Source organism: Epinephelus lanceolatus, chromosome 5, assembly GCF_041903045.1.
Source record: "Epinephelus lanceolatus isolate andai-2023 chromosome 5, ASM4190304v1, whole genome shotgun sequence".
NCBI classification, from domain to species: Eukaryota; Metazoa; Chordata; class Actinopteri; order Perciformes; family Serranidae; genus Epinephelus; species Epinephelus lanceolatus.
Window position 1 is genome coordinate 47277813 of NC_135738.1, and position 16652 is coordinate 47294464.

General features: G+C 40.8%; 1 protein-coding gene across 1 annotated transcript in view; it reads right to left on the minus strand.

Annotated features, from left to right (window-relative positions):
• The window catches only part of enc2 (ectodermal-neural cortex 2), a 77290-nt gene that overhangs the window by 15025 nt on the left and 45613 nt on the right, over nt 1–16652 (minus strand). The window contains exons 10-12 of the mRNA XM_033634992.2: nt 6422–6527; nt 6018–6161; nt 4660–5077 (exon numbers count right to left, since the gene is read on the minus strand). Coding sequence (XP_033490883.1) covers nt 4691–5077; nt 6018–6161; nt 6422–6527 — 637 coding nt within the window. The 3' untranslated portion in view covers nt 4660–4690. The remainder of the gene's footprint in view (nt 1–4659; nt 5078–6017; nt 6162–6421; nt 6528–16652) is intronic.

The following is a 16652-nucleotide window of genomic DNA, read 5'->3' on the forward strand; positions in this document are numbered from 1 at the left end:
TTAAGTCATTTTCTATGATCTGCAAATGAATTTAGCACTAAAAAAAAAGGTAGACATTGTTTAAATTATCGTAAATAAGTAGGCCCAATTCCAATCTGGCCCCTAAAGACTCAAGCCCTGAACCCTCACTGACTTAACTGACGTCAGCTGTAAGTGATTGAGTGTGAGAGTCTGAAAGGGCTCCGGATGCTATAAACAGGAATGGGACAGCACTTATCCCCCTCTCTACAAAATGTTGTTGACACTGGCGGCTCTGGGCGTGATCATTTATCGGTTATTGTCAGCACGCACGTGTGAGGGATAGACTCCCTGATCAGTCAATCCTTATCCAAGCACTTGCGTTGCAAAATGGGCAAGAGGTAAGTTTGAAATAATGAATTTACTGTGTTTTTACCATATGCATGTTTTTTCTAAACTAGTTTCAAAAGTGTTGTAAGTGATATAGTGATATCTATCTTTTATATATATATATATATATATACATATATATATATATATATATATATATATATATATATATATATATATATATATATATATATATATATATTTATATATATATACATATATGTATATATATATATCTATATCGTTACCATTTGCAGATCTGCCGACCGTGTTTATTTGGGACAGCCCTCACACACCCACGCACTTCACATAAACGCGCCTCTAAGTCAGTGAGTCTGTAAGGGATCAGATTGGAATTGGGCTGTAGATTCACCTCACACAAGAGGGCTGAATTGCTTATTCTTCTTTTAAATAAGTCTTCATTTGAAGTGTTACAAACAATGCATTTCACCCATGGCTTCATCAGGTTTGTTTTAATTATCTCCAGGCTATTCATTTATTAGTATTCGTATTAATATTCATGCACATAGAACAGCCACAGGAAGTAAAGGTGGTGAGAAATATATCACAGACTGGACTCTAAACAGGGAAAAACAGAATGACGGCGGAATGGATGAAATGCGGTTTGATTGTGCATCGGCAGGTCGCGTCAGAAGGGGTCAGTTGAGGTGGTTCGGGCATCTGACTAGGATGCCTCCTGGGCACCTTCCGCTGGAGGTGTCCCGGGCACGTCCCACTGGCGAGAGGCCCTGGGGCAGACCCAGAACACGCTGGAGGGATTACATATCTCGTCTGGCCTGGGAACGCCTTGGGGTTCCCCAGGAGGAGCTGGAAGGCTTTGCCGGGGAGAGGGATGTCTGGGGTGCTTTGCTTGCCCTGCTGCCCCTGCGACCCGGCCCCAGATAAGCGGATAAAAATGGATGGATGGATGGATCGGCAGGTCAGTGTAATATAATGTTACAGGTCTGGTGTATGAAATGTCTGTATCATCACAGCGCTGCTGCATTTTTATTGACAAAATTGTTGTCCGCATCCAGGTGCCACCTCACTGTCACACAGTGTGAACTACCAAGCAGAATAGCAATGCATGACTGATTGACCTCAGACACACTCGCATTAAACAAAGCGCTTCTGTCTCTGGCACATGCAGCACAATGCTGTATAGCACTGGTGCTACAGTGGGAATGTGTTTCATCACACAGACCAGTTTTTGCTAAGTGCGTGGGACATATGTACAACCCTGCCACTGTACACTGTACAACCCTGCCCCTGGCTAACCAGTTTGGAGGACCATTTGCAACTGTTTGACTGAATGTTGTAATAAATACTACTTTATATTTAATTAGGCGAAAAAAATCCACAGTAATGGTGACTGCCTGTATGGGTAATTTAGAGGAAAGTCAGAGATTAACCTGTAATCTGAGTCAAACTAAAAGTTTTTTATTAAGACTGTGGATTTCTGTACTTCTACCTCTATGTCATTTCCTTCTGTACTTGTGTTTGGATTTTCTGGATTGCAGCTACTCTTCACAACATATATCAGTTAGGTAGTTTTACCAATGCCGAGTTCACTGGGAGCAAACAATACCATCAGCATATCATTTGGGGAGACGCAGGGCCAAACTCCATTAATAATTAATTGTTATTCTCTGAAAAGATGCTGACTGCGACTCATGGGATCTGGAGACCAGGATATGAAGTCAAAACTCAATTAAGCAAAAGATAAAATTTATGTGCTAAATTTTTAAATGATAATTCATTATAAGAACTGCTCATTCTTAGTAATTTTATACTGATTATGATTTGTAAACTCTGTAAAAGGACTTGCGGAAAGCAGGGCTTGTCTCAGGCTGTGCTCAGCAGAGAGGGAGAACTGCTGACCCGAGCTGGGGACATCATTTGGCGGTGGAAGGAGCACTTTGAGAACCTCCTGAACCCAGCCATCACGTCACGTCCACTGATCAGGATGCCTCCTGGGCGCCTCCCGCTGGAGGTGTTCCGGGCACGTCCCACTGGTAGGAGGCCCCGGGGCAGACCCAGAACACGCTGAAGGGATTACATATCTTGTCTGGCCTGGGAACGCTTTGCAGTCCCCCAGGAGGAGCTGGAAAGTGTCGCTGGAGGAGAGGGATGTCTGGCGTGCTCTGCTTGGCCTGCTGCCCCCGTGACCCGGCCCCGGATAAGCGGACGAAAATGGATGGATGGATGGATGGATGATTTTTAAAGACTGGTTTAACTTTGTAATTATTTCAAGAACCTGAACTTTTGATTTTTAAAATACAAATAATGTGAGCATGAATTTAAACACCCCACTGTCGTTCACTTATTTTTCCTTTTATGATACAGCTATAAGGGAAGTATCTCGTGGGCTTAGTGACTTGACTTCACAGTGAGCTGAATGTATTTTTATTTCTTTCAATTTGTAAAAGACAGTAGGAACTTATGACATGTCTTTCATTCAGAATACCCCCCCCCCCCAAAAGTTTGGACACACCTTCTCATTCAATGCGTTTTCTTTATTTTCATGACTATTTACATTGTAGATTCTCACTGAAGGCATCAAAACTATGAATGAACACATGTGGAGTTATGTACTTAACAAAAAAAGGTGAAATAACTGAAAACATGTTTTATATTCTAGTTTCTTCAAAATAGCCACCCTTTGCTCTGATTACTGCTTTGCACACTCTTGGCATTCTCTCCATGAGCTTCAAGAGGTAGTCACCTGAAATGGTTTTCCAACAGTCTTGAAGGAGTTCCCAAAGGTGTTTAGCACTTGTTGGCCCCTTTGCCTTCACTCTGCGGTACAGCTCACCCCAAACCATCTCGATTGGGTTCAGGTCCGGTGATTGTGGAGGCCAGGTCATCTGCCGCAGCACTCCATCACTCTCCTTCTTGGTCAAATAGCCCTTACACAGCCTGGAGGTGTGTTTGGGGTCATTGTCCTGTTGAAAAATAAATGATCGTCCAACTAAACGCAAACCGGATGGGATGGCATGTCGCTGCAGGATGCTGTGGTAGCCATGCTGGTTCAGTGTGCCTTCAATTTTGAATAAATCCCCAACAGTGTCACCAGCAAAACACCCCCACACCATCACACCTCCTCCTCCATGCTTCACAGTGGGAACCGGGCATGTGGAATCCATCCGTTCACCTTTTCTGCGTCTCACAAAGACACAGCGCTTGGAAGCAAAGATCTCAAATTTAGACTCATCAGGCCAAAGCACAGATTTCCACTGGTCTAATGTCCATTCCTTGTGTTTCTTGGCCCAAACAAATCTCTTCTGCTTGTTGCCTCTCCTTAGCAGTGGTTTCCTAGCACCTATTTGACCATGAAGGCCTGATTCGCGCAGTCTCCTCTTAACAGTTGTTCTAGAGATGGGTCTGCTGCTAGAACTCTGTGTGGCATTCATCTGGTCTCTGATCTGAGCTGCTGTTAACTTGCGATTTCTGAGGCTGGTGACTCGGATGAACTTATCCTCAGAAGCAGAGGTGACTCTTGGTCTTCCTTTCCTGGGTCGGTCCTCATGTGTGCCAGTTTCGTTGTAGCGCTTGATGGTTTTTGCGACTCCACTTGGGGACACATTTAAAGTTTTTGCAATTTTCCGGACTGACTGACCTTCATTTCTTAAAGTAATGATGGCCACTCGTTTTTCTTTAGTTAGCTGATTGGTTCTTGCCATAGTATGAATTTTAACAGTTGTCCAATAGGGCTGTCGGCTGTGTATTAACCTGACTTCTGCACAACACAACTGATGGTCCCAACCCCATTGATAAAGCAAGAAATTCCACTAATTAACCCTGATAAGGCACACCTGTGAAGTGGAAACCATTTCAGGTGACTACCTCTTGAAGCTCATGGAGAGAATGCCAAGAGTGTGCAAAGCAGTAATCAGAGCAAAGGGTGGCTATTTTGAAGAAACTAGAATATAAAACATGTTTTCAGTTATTTCACCTTTTTTTGTTAAGTACATAACTCCACATGTGTTCATTCATAGTTTTGATGCCTTCAGTGAGAATCTACAATGTAAATAGTCATGAAAATAAAGAAAACGCATTGAATGAGAAGGTGTGTCCAAACTTTCGGCCTGTACTGTACCTTTAACTAGCTACAGCTAAAGTCTGTACCGTCTGTAAATTTGCTCTTTAAAGTGAATAAGCACGAACCACAAAAAAAAAAAAAAAAAGAAAAAAAGGGAGAAAGAAAAAAAAAATTCAGATGCGCAAATAATGCAAGGCAAAAATTGCACTGAGTTTGCTCAGAACCTTCAGCGAGCTGGCTATATGTTTGTGTCAGTGTTAAGAATATACCTGGAATTACAGGCTCCTGGTGTCTCCCAGTTTAGGCAGGTAGGTGCTTCCATGTGCTGACAAAGGCAGTGGGGATCAGTGAATAAGGCACAGTAGTGATGGAGCTCCAACTATCTGATGTGGGGTCATAACAGTCCAGTGTTTTACACCTCTGCGTCCCAAAATAACCTCCGACCACATACAGTTTATTTCCTGAGGCCACGGCATGGCAACTCATCCGTTTGGATGTCATGTCGCCCACCCGAGTCCACTGATTGGTTTCACAGTCAAAGCGATAAGCAGAGGCAGCAGTGAATTCAGTGTCACCACCCATAATGAAGATCTGGCTCCCTAAGACAGCAGCCGCTGTGTAGCGCCAAGGCTGAGGGCACTCAGCTGCAATATTCCAGCGGTTCCCCACAGGGTCATAGCATTGGACCTAGACATTTAGAAAACACAGGACGTTTGACAGGTGTTAGTCCGTGCAATCATTGATTTTGTTCAGGTGCAACACTAAAATTGATTATAGTGTTGACGCCCTATCTTACTCCCAGTGGAAAGTGGGACAAAGGGGTGCACAGTGCAGCACAACTGCCACTGCTAGTTCCAGACTGACCATCATTACTGAGGAAAATATGAATGGCATTCTGTAAAATGTGAGTATAGAGATCAGAGCAGAGCTGCTGTCAGACTCCCCGTTAAGAGACACTGTGCACACTTACACACAAGGAGCAGTGAAGCTTCATTGATTATTTTTGAAGCTAAAAGTTAAGTTTTGTTTCCTCTGTCAACTTTATAACTACAGTTTTTAGTTTTGCTGCTCTTACTGCTTTACTCTCAGCAGACAGCTGCTCGATTCAATAACTTGCTGAATTCACCATGTAAAAAGCAGTGAATTCATGTTAAGGCCAAAACACACATGTTTAATTAGGGACTAAATACAACTCCTTTGCCCCTAGCACCTTACTTTGTGCTGATTATGTGCTGTTTAACTAGCAACAGTGGAGCTGGACGAATCCTAAATGCACTTGTGCCATGCACTTTAGACTATGCACTATGGATCATTTAGATGGGGCGCTCATTTTAAGGCAGGGTCATTTCAGGCAATCATGGAATAGGTTGTGCTAATGAGTCCTATTATTTTGTTCTGTACATGTCTTACATTATAAAATCAACACATTCACAAGTGGTATACAGAACATTCTATGGCAGCAAGTTCTTCATTGTAACCTGTAAATCAGAAAAAAAAACATATTTTGCTATACTTTCAATATGGTGAAAGTATAGTATAAGTAATCAATTCACAAAGTGAATTGTGGAATATAAAGAACTGCCTTGTCAGTAATTGTCAAGAAGGTTAAAAATAGAAATCCACCAACCTTGGAGGCCTTGTCTCTATGTATGGTGGTCCCTCCAAAAACAAAGAGTTTGAGTTTGGCACTGACCACGGCTGCATTACTGACTCCATCTCTTAGGGGAGCCATCATAGTCCATTTATTACTGAGAGGGTCATACCGCTCAACCTAGGACAACATTACATAGTAACACTTACATACATGTCATCTTTGATTTCAAACAGAGATATGGCTTAGAGTTGAGTCAAAGGCAGACCAGCAGATATTTTACCTCATAACATTCACATTACACCCTGTATGTACTTGTGTACATGTACACACAATTAGGTTTTCATATTTGTTAATCATCATTTGTTAATAATTTGTTTCATTATGTTAATACATAAAAAACATTAATTCTGAGACAATTATCATGAAGATGTCAATACCTGTTTCAGGGAGACAGATGGAGACGCAGGAAAAACTCCCGCTATAGCTGTATGGCCTCCAACAACATAGAGGCTATTCTCCAACTCAGCTGAACCATGGCCAAACCTGGAGAAGAAAAGACCCACATTACAGTATGTGTGTGCATACTTAAGACAATATATGGGCTTGCTGATATGGATCTTTCATTAAACATTGTAGAGTGTGGTCTACCTCTGATATCACTGAGGAACTACTCTGACTGCAGCAGGTCAAAATATTTAAGTAGTCATTGATTTGATAAACCACATCTAACCAGACAAACTGCAGTCACTGCCAAAGCGAGGTTATTCAAGTGGCACTGCAGCCAACAATCATTTTATAGTAGAGATATTTAGCAGGCCAGCCATGAACTGATACATATGTGATCAAGTGGGGGCTAACCCCAACCCAAGTAATTACTAAGGCTATAAATCACAAGTTTCAGCATATTATTATCAAATTAATTGACTCCAATAACACACAAAACATGGCTTGACAACAAGAACGTTGGTGGCTGTGGCTCAGTAGGTAGAGCGGGTCGTTCACTAATCAAAAGATCAGCAGTTCAATCCCCGGCTCCTCCAATCCACACGTCAAAGATACTGAACCCCAAATTGCATCCAATGGCTGTTCCATTGTTGTGTGAGTGTATTTAAAAACTGAGTAGCAGATGGCACCTTGTATGGTAGCCTTAACCACCAGTGTATGAATGTGTGGGTAAAAAGCGCTTTGAGTGGTTGGATGACTAGAAAGGTGCTATACAAGTGCAGGTCCATTTACACATTTAATTTACTCTTGGTACCAAACCTTACCATTATCGGTCTTGTAGAAGTAAGAAGAGTACTTCCTCTCTTATGCCAAACCCACCAAACATCTGATGTCGACTGGACCGCCAGATCAGGTCCATATCGCGTCGGTCAGTCCAGGACCATATCTGTACGTCTACATGACCTCCGTAATAGGTTGTGCATCTGAACGTTGATATGACGTTCAATATTTGAACGCTGTAGTCGATTCTTTTCTGCACACCACATGAAATTTTAAAACAGCCTCTGTAATCAAACCTTAACACATGTGGACTCCCAATACATTTGTAATGTATGTGTGTGTGTGTGTGCGTGTGCATGCCTGTGTGTGTGCGGTATTAGCACAGCAGCAACGGTTGCTACCTGCTGGGTGTTCTGTGCAAGCGCGAACCCGCCAAATTTGAATTTACGTAGCCGTTATAGTTTATTTTTAGCTGCCTGCAGTTGGTCGGAGTCGCAGACATAGACAGAGAGAGAGGTTGAATTGATCGGTAAGTAGCTATATTTAGCACAGTACCTTTTATTTCATGTTAGCAATACAAATCTTTTTAATGTCTACTTTTCCTGTGAACTTTTACTGTGTTCATGATTGTCGTCTGAGAATATCTCCAGCTTTGCTTTTAGTCAGGGCCAATTTCAATGACCGATAGCTAGCTAGCTAACGTTAGCGTCAAAGTTACTATCAGACAGTTTGCATTCTTTGTGCCATTTTGAACCTGATCTCACAGAAATACGTGAAATGACCACGACCTCTTTGGTGGCAGCACGTATCTAGATGCAGTGTAATAACTAGTTCGGCTTCACTAGAAATTAGATATATTCAGTAGATCTATCTTTTTACGATCCTATTTTACAACAAGCTGCAAACAAACCTACTATCCCCAAAACGCTGTTTCTAGCGTATTAGCTAAAATATCGAAAATTAGCCGACATCTTTACTTTTTCTTAACATAGTTCATCTAGGTGTAGTGTAATAACTAGTTCAGCTTTACTAGATATTAGATATATTCAGTAGATCTATCTTTTTACGACCCTATTTTACAAGCCGCAAACAAACCTACTGTCCCAAAAACGCCGTTTCTAGCGTATTAGCTAAAATATCGAAAATTAGCCGACATCTTTACTTTTTCTTAACATAGTTCATCTAGATGCAGTGTCATAACTAGTTCAGCTTTACTAAATATTAGATATACTGGGTAGATATATTTTTTACAACCCTATTTAGAACCGTACTTTGCAAATGAGAAGAACTACAACTATGTTGGGACTGCATGGTGCGGTCCCAGGGAATTGTAGTTTTTAAAAAATATAAGTGTTTTTTCTTAGATTTGGAAGTTGTAAATACTGAATTGAGAGTACACTGTGGACTTTAAGGGGGTGGTAAACACACTTGTGTAATCAGATTTTAAATATCTAATTTCTAAATGGGTGAAAATTTATTTTATCAATTTTATTAATTTTTATTTTATTATTTTTTGTCAGTATGGAGAAGCTGCTTTGACAGCAGCGCCGCCTAGTGTTGAAATTAAGTATCATACAGTGAGATAACATATTTTGTCTTCCAACTTTTTCAGGGGCTGTACTGAAAACATTTAAAGAGGGGACTGAGGATGCTGTCCGCAAACATGCTGGGGAACACCTTAAGCATGCGCCATCCAGAAAAACATATTAAACATACACAAGATAACATTAAACACAACACAACATTAAACATACACAACATTAAACATAGACAAAATAAGTTGAATTTGTGATTTGTGAGAGATGTGGATTTGTGAGAGACAACAATAAAGTGTATTTCATGGGAAAATAGGGACAAGGGGGACAACGCATTACATATACACATTACAATACACCCAAGATAATGGTATTTGTATGTTCTCACAATGGAAGACAACAATTGAAGTGTATTTTGAATGCTGTACTGAATATTTTCATTGAAACACAAGGTTGTAAATGGACCATAATTTGGCCAATATTTTAAATATTTTTGTACATAAAAATTACGTTCAAATTTGGTCCATATAAGACGTCGAGAGGACATCCATACCAACCATTTTTGGACAATATTTTAACCTTGTACAGACGTCCTGTAGCCGTCAAAACTAGACATCCAGAAGAGGTCCAAAAAAGACGTTGTAAAAACTTTCATTCTGCACCCGATGGAAACGTCATTTCTACGTCGGACCATGACATCTAAAAGACGTTGTCACAGCGTCGGTTTGCTCAGTGGGAAACGGATTAAAGCCTGTCTTTGTGAGCTTGTCGGGGGTGCAACTGTATCAACAGGAGAGCCCTTGCAAGCTTCCCTTCCATCAGCAGCAGAGCATTAAAAAAATGTAGATATTTTGGCTTGAATTTCACACATTTGCCCATCTTTGCGTTTTAGGAACTTGCTTCTATTGCACGTAACATAGTCAACTTCAGCAACGGTCACTTCACCTGTTTTTCCTCTCCTGTGCTCCTGTGTGTGTGTGTGTGTGTGTGTGTGGGAGAGAGAGAGAAAGAGAAAGAGAGAGAAAGACAAAGGTGGGTGTGGTGATCAAAGAGCCGTTTGGCCTACAGAACAAAATGGCTGACAACTGTGAGTGTGTGTATGTGTGTGTGTGTGTGTGTGTGTGTGTGTGTGTGTGTCAAAAACACAGTGAAAGACCTGCGGAAGCACAGAGAGGAGTCCATAAATGACAGCAAAACACAGTAAAGACGCTCATGCTGAGCTGGAATGAAACAAGTGTGAACAATTTTATGTTACTGCATAACACCAGAGAGGCTCCCAAATCATTGATTTCCCAAGGATGGATATAAAAGAAAAAAGAAGACTTTTTTCAGTCTGGCAGGCATTCCCTTTGACCTGGCAGCCCACCAGGGCTGTACAATTATAGAGAAAACACTGACTTGTTATTTCAGATAACTTCATGCATTATTAATAAATCAATCCTTGGGGCGTTGGTGGCTTAGTGGATAGAGTAGGTGCCCCATGTACAAGGCAGTTGCTGCAGTGGCCCGGGTTCGACTCCAGCCTGTGGCCCTTTGCTGCATGTCATTTCCCCTCTCTCTCTCCCCCTTTCACACTGATGCTGTCCTATCAATTAAAGGCAAAAACGCCAAAAAAATATCTTTAAAAAAATAAATCAATCCTCAAACTGCTTCCAGAAAAAACACAGTAGCTGGATAAGAACAAACAGGACTATTTTAGCTTGATGACAGTATATTAGCCACAATTAGTAAAGCTACAAATGATGAACAGGGCCCTCATAAACAAACAACAATGGATGACGAAACAAGAGACAGTTTTAATTTGATCCTCTCTTGGTTTCTTTCTGGCCAATATTTGGCAACTACATTACTTGTCAGAAACCTTAGCAAAATGTTATAACAGGTAGAAATTCAATCCCCTTTTGCTATTTCAGTGCACTATAGCAATTTAGCATTAAAAATGCTTGCATTTAGTGATGTCATGAAAAACGATACTCACGATACCTTTTGATTCCATGATGAAAAAACCTGGCGATATTCATCTTTTTGAAAAACCGGAAGAACCCATAACAGCGTAAGAATCGGTGCTATGACTCTTCCGGAACTGATGGGGGCAGTATACTCCATATGGCGTTACAGTCCATGCCTACATTCAGAGCGAGGGGATGATGAGAAAGAGGAGAGAGCTGCTGCCTGCTAAAGCTCACATTCAGAACCAGTCACGGCCACACTTTAGACCAGAAAATAGATCTGCTAGCAATATATGCAGTTTTAAACACCACTTTGTCTGTTTATTAATTGCTTTTAACTTGTTCCAAATTGCTTCTGAACCGTCCATGCTCCGTGCGGAGCTTTGTCTGGACTCTGGACATCTCCCTCTCTCCCCCAGCCCCTCCCCTGGGAGAGTCCGGTGGTCTCCTATGAGCACAGCCTTTGAGACGTGCAGCACTCTGTTGGGATTTACAGGACCACAGATGATTTGTCATTTGGTAAAATATGAACTGGACATGCAAAGGCTTTCTTCTCTGCATGCTCTTTGTTCTCCAAACAAAGACAGCTATTTGAGACCCATCTCCAGAATGTCTCACCTCACACCTAAGTGAGACTCAAGTCTCAAAACTTGATTGGACAGGACTTTTACAGGGACATGTGACTCTGTGATGTCACAGGCATCCATAGAAGATCTGCTCCCTTCAAACAATTTTCTTTCTTACTTGGGAACTGCTGAGCAGCCCACATCTCTTCTCGGCTGGGCCTGGACCAGCCCAGATGCCCAGGCCCTTGCTCCATTGCCCCAAACCACTAAAGGGAGGGTAATTGATCATAGACTCTCTTGCAAGCACAAGGTTTGCAACTACCTTTCCAGCAACAAAGAGAACCAAGTGAGTTAGCACCTAGTGTCTAACTCTGCTAAACCCTGAGCAACCAGCTTCCTCTGAGTTTCACCTTTGGAACAAAGGACAAACCAAGATTGCATCTGGAACCACAGCTCTTTCCCGCCTTCTTCTGCCAGCTAACAAAGCAGTACACCACCAAGTGACCACTCAAGGATCGGTAAAGTAACAACTGGGCATAGCTTCATCACAGGTTTACAGGCTAAGCAAGACTGTTTGACTTGTTATATGTGATTTAATGCTGTAATGAGTTATTGTTGTGATTGTTTGCAGTTAGGTCATTGGTTAGTTGGCTTCGCCAAAGCTAAGTGTTTAGTTTGCTAATAGTGTTCACAGACAGATTCTTGCACATATCTAAACAATCTCTGCACTAATCCAGACTGTTTGCAACACAAATCACATTCACATAGACTCATCAACAAATACACTTTCAACAGAGCTACACAGCTTATGTGCAGGCTGACCCAGCCGGGCAGTATGCTATTGTAGTTGGGAATCTATATACGCTTCCAGTCATACTTGCCTGTATTTATGCGCCAAACTGGAACGATCCTATGTTCTTTAACAAATTTTTCTCCCTTCTACCAAATATGTCGACACATAATCTTGTAATTGGCGGTGATACAAACTGTGTACTCTCACCTCTTGATCGGAGCGGTCTTGGGAGAAAGCCCCTCACCAAATCTGCTCAATCTATCAACGTATTTCTTGAAACTTATGGAGTAGCTGACGTGTTTCCGCAACCCTGCTTCAAGTGTGTATTCCTTCTTTTCCCCAGTTCATAAAACTTATTCGTGTATTGATTATTTTTTTCTTGACAAAAAAATTTTACATTTCATCGTAGAATGTGATTATGGAGCCATAGTTATTTCGTGGGCCACTGAAAATGAAAATACTCATTCCTGAAACAGCCCATATATGGCGACTCAATTCTTTACTTCTCTCAGAAGAAGACTTTGTCAGTTTTCTTTCATCTGAAATAAAATTTTATCTTGACATCAATCAAACTCCAGGAATGTCGTCTTTTACTATTTGGGAGTCATTAAAGGCATATCTAAGGGATCAGATTATTTCATATTGTGCTAACAAAAAAAAAAGACAAATGGACGCCTTAAACAGTTAACTAACGAAATACTAACACTGGACAGGCTATACAGCCACTCCCCTTCAACAGATTTAATTAAAAAACATATGACACTACAAACGGAGTTTGACATTCTATCTACCCGACAGGCCGAATATCTCATTTCGAAAACAAGGCATGGCCATTATGAACATGGGGAAAAGGCTAGGCGAGTGCTTGCACATCAGCTGCGTCAAAGATCAGCTAACCAAACAATCCCAGAAAAAAATTATGATAATGGTAGACAATGTACTGATAATAAAGAAATCAATTCCTGCTTCAGTAAATTCTATCAATTATTGTACACTTCCGATTCGTCCACTAATCCATCTGAATTTGAAGATTTTTTTTTAAGCCCCTGAATATACCATCTGTAAATTCAGAGTTAGTTACTGAACTGGAGAGGGATCTTTCAACCATGGAGATCATCTCAGCAATCAGAGACATGCAAAGCGGCAAATCTCCGGGGCCAGATGGTTTTCCAACTGAATTTTTTAAAAAAAATTCTAATCAACTCTCCTTTATTATTATCAGTATTTGAAGAATCGCTCCTCTTAAAATCCTTACCTCCTTCCATGCGTGAAGCAGTTATCTCTTTGTTGCTTAAAAAGGATAAAAACCCTCTCAATTGCAGCTCATATCGCCTGTCTCCCTCCTGAATACAGATGTAAAAATCCTTGCAAAAATCTTAGCACGCCGCCTTGAGAAGGTAATGCCAACCATTATCTCTCCTGATCAGACAGGCCGAAAGGACCGTTCTTTTTTTTTTTTTTTTTTTTACATAAGACGCCTATTTAATATCCCGTGTGGCCCCCCTCCACTCAACCACGGCAATAAGGAGGTGATACTAAGCGCTCGATTGGGTGGAGTGGGATTTTCTTTTTTAAAACCTTAGAAGCATTTAATTTTGGCCCTAAATTCATATCCTGGATTAAGATTTTATACACGCTCCCACTGGCAGCAGTACATACTAGTAATATATCCAACTAGGCACGAGACAGGAGTGCCCTCTTTCACCACTCCTATTTGCCATTGCAATCGAACCGCTTGCGATAGCCTTAAGACAGAGCTCCACAATCAAGGGGATTCATCGGGGGGGTTCGGATCATAAAGTCTCTCTATATGCTGATGACATGTTGCTGTTCATATCGGATCCTCTCTCAAGTATTCCAGAACTATTGAGCTTACTTGCTAAATTTGGAAGTATGTCTGGCTATAAAGTTAACCTTCAGAAAAACGAGCTGATGCCTATTACCTCTGCAGAAGAGATAAATATTGGGCTAACCCCTTTCAAGACTAGCCCTAAAAAAATTAGGTATTTAGGTATATGGGTAACACGTAATTACAAGGACCTTTATAAGGCTAATTACCAACCCCTGTTATTAACTCTCAAACAAGATCTGGGTCGATGGGATGCCCTACCTCTCTCTTTAGGGGGAAGGATAAATTCAGTCAAGATGAGTGTACTTCCTAAATTTCTCTATTTATTTCAAAGTCTTCTCATTCTTTTAACAAAATCTTTTTTTTCAACTTGAATAGCCAGATATCAACCTTTATATGGAATAAGAGGCAACCAAGGATAGGTAAAAATATTTTACAGTTGCCCTGTACAATGCAAGGCATGTCGCTCCCAAACTTTATGTACCACTACTGGGCAGCAAATATTAGATCACTGATGTATTGGATGAGGAATGATGTTGATAGCCTCAGTTGGATGGTGTTGGAGACGGCCTCAATTGAATTCACCTCCCCTGCAGGTCTATTGTGTGCTTAACTACCTTTCAAAAAGCCCATTTCAAACTTTACATCCGACCCAATTGTGATCCATTCAGTTAAGATCTGGAACCAGCTTAGACGATCCTTCAACATAACTGGTCTGTCACTTGATGCCCCAGTGACAAAAACCTTGTCACCCAACAAGTTATCAGCAGAATTTATACATTGCTCAATTCACATCAAGCGACCAGTCTGGAGTCTCTTAAACATAAATGGGAAACAGACTTAGAGGGACCTAAACATTAGACGTCTGATGGGTGTGCAGATCATGTCTATATTGCGTCCGTCGGTCCAAGACCAATTCTGTACCCCTACACTGTGTGCAAATTAGGTCTGCTATTTGGACGTCTAACCATGACCCCACTTGGATGTCAATATGTAGTTTGACATTTGAACGTAGAGCTAGGTAACTTTTTTGGACGTCAAGTGGACGGGGGGGGTACAGTCACTCGGTACAGTCACTTGGGACTGATTTTTGATTTTCATTGAGTGATTTTTGGTTGGCTTCTTTTTCTATGTTCAGTTGTATTTTTACCTTGGTGGTAGCACTTTAATTTTTATTTATTTATTGTTTATATTTTTATTATTCTTATATTTGTGGTACAGACATTTGATTTTATTTACTGTATTTTACCACACGGATTACGCTGACTACTGTTTATAAGTAACTTCTCAACTGTTGAGGTTCTTAAGTGACATGTTTGCAATAAAGATGGAAGTAAACAAGTTGGGATTGGATTGTGATTTATTGTAAACCTGACTGTAGTCCCATGTGTCCAGAAGGTGGAGGACCTGTTTCCTGTACCAGTTAATTTTCCTGTAGCTTCGTTTGGCTCAGCAGCTGGTTAGAAGTGGAAATGCATTACACCTTTGTAAGCATTTCCAGTTACCATCTGCTGCTGAGACAATCAAATGAAGCTATAGGAAAATGAACTGGAACAGTATTCCACCTTCTGAAATGGGACTACAGTTATGCACAGAACACAAGCAATATAAAAAACAATGTCTAAAATGAGTTTAAATTTGACGTGGAAAAGACGTCCACAACGACCACATTTGGACTAGAATACGGAGGTCCTGTGGACGTCAATAATGGACGTTTATTCGACGTTGGGAAAAAGACGTCACCTGGCGTAACACTGTACCTTCAGGGGACAAAAATTAGACGTGCATAAATGACGTTGAAAAGACATCGTATGGACGTGTCTTTGCACACTGGTTCTGAAATATATTTCAGAACCAGTCTGGCAAAAAATTATACAGAGGATTTATTCCTCATCTGTATGCCTGAGACACGCAGTAGTACATTTCAAGATAGTACATCGTCTTCATTGGTCCAAGGATAGATTATCTAAATTCAAGCCAGATTTGGATCCTACCTGTGACCGATGTAAACAAGTCCCGGCCACACTGTTGCATATGTTTTGGAGCTGTCTAAAGTTGTCCAGATTTTGGCAATCCATTTTTGAGGCCTTCTCTAAAATACGTCGGAAAACAATACACCCATCCCCCTTAATCTCATTGTTTGGGGTGGCTTCAGTGGACGTTTCTCTTAGAGGGTGTAATATAAATATGATTGCCTTCTGTTCTCTGTTGGCTAGAAGACTTATTCTTTCTAAATTGAAAGACTCTCAGCCTCCAATATACAGATATTGGATTAAAGAGGTAATGTGTCATATCCATCTAGAAAAAATCAGATATACCATTAGAGGATCTGTTGGGAAATTCTATTCTACCTGGCAACCATTCATATCCTTTGTTGAAAGTGTGGCAGCTCCCAACCTCCCAACGTGTTAACTGTGTACAACAGATACGTGACCCTGGGAAATTGCTGTTAAGAATGAAGGAAAACTTGTTTGTAAATGTCTTAATTTTTACATATGTGTATATATACAGTACAGACCAAAAGTTTGGACACACCTTCTCATTCAATGCGTTTTCTTTATTTTCATGACTATTTACATTGTAGATTCTCACTGAAGGCATCAAAACTATGAATGAACACATGTGGAGTTATGTACTTAACAAAAAAAAGGTGAAATAACTGAAAACATGTTTTATATTCTAGTTTCTTCAAAATAGCCACCCTTTGCTCTGATACTGCTTTGCACACTCTTGGCATTCTCTCGATGAGCTT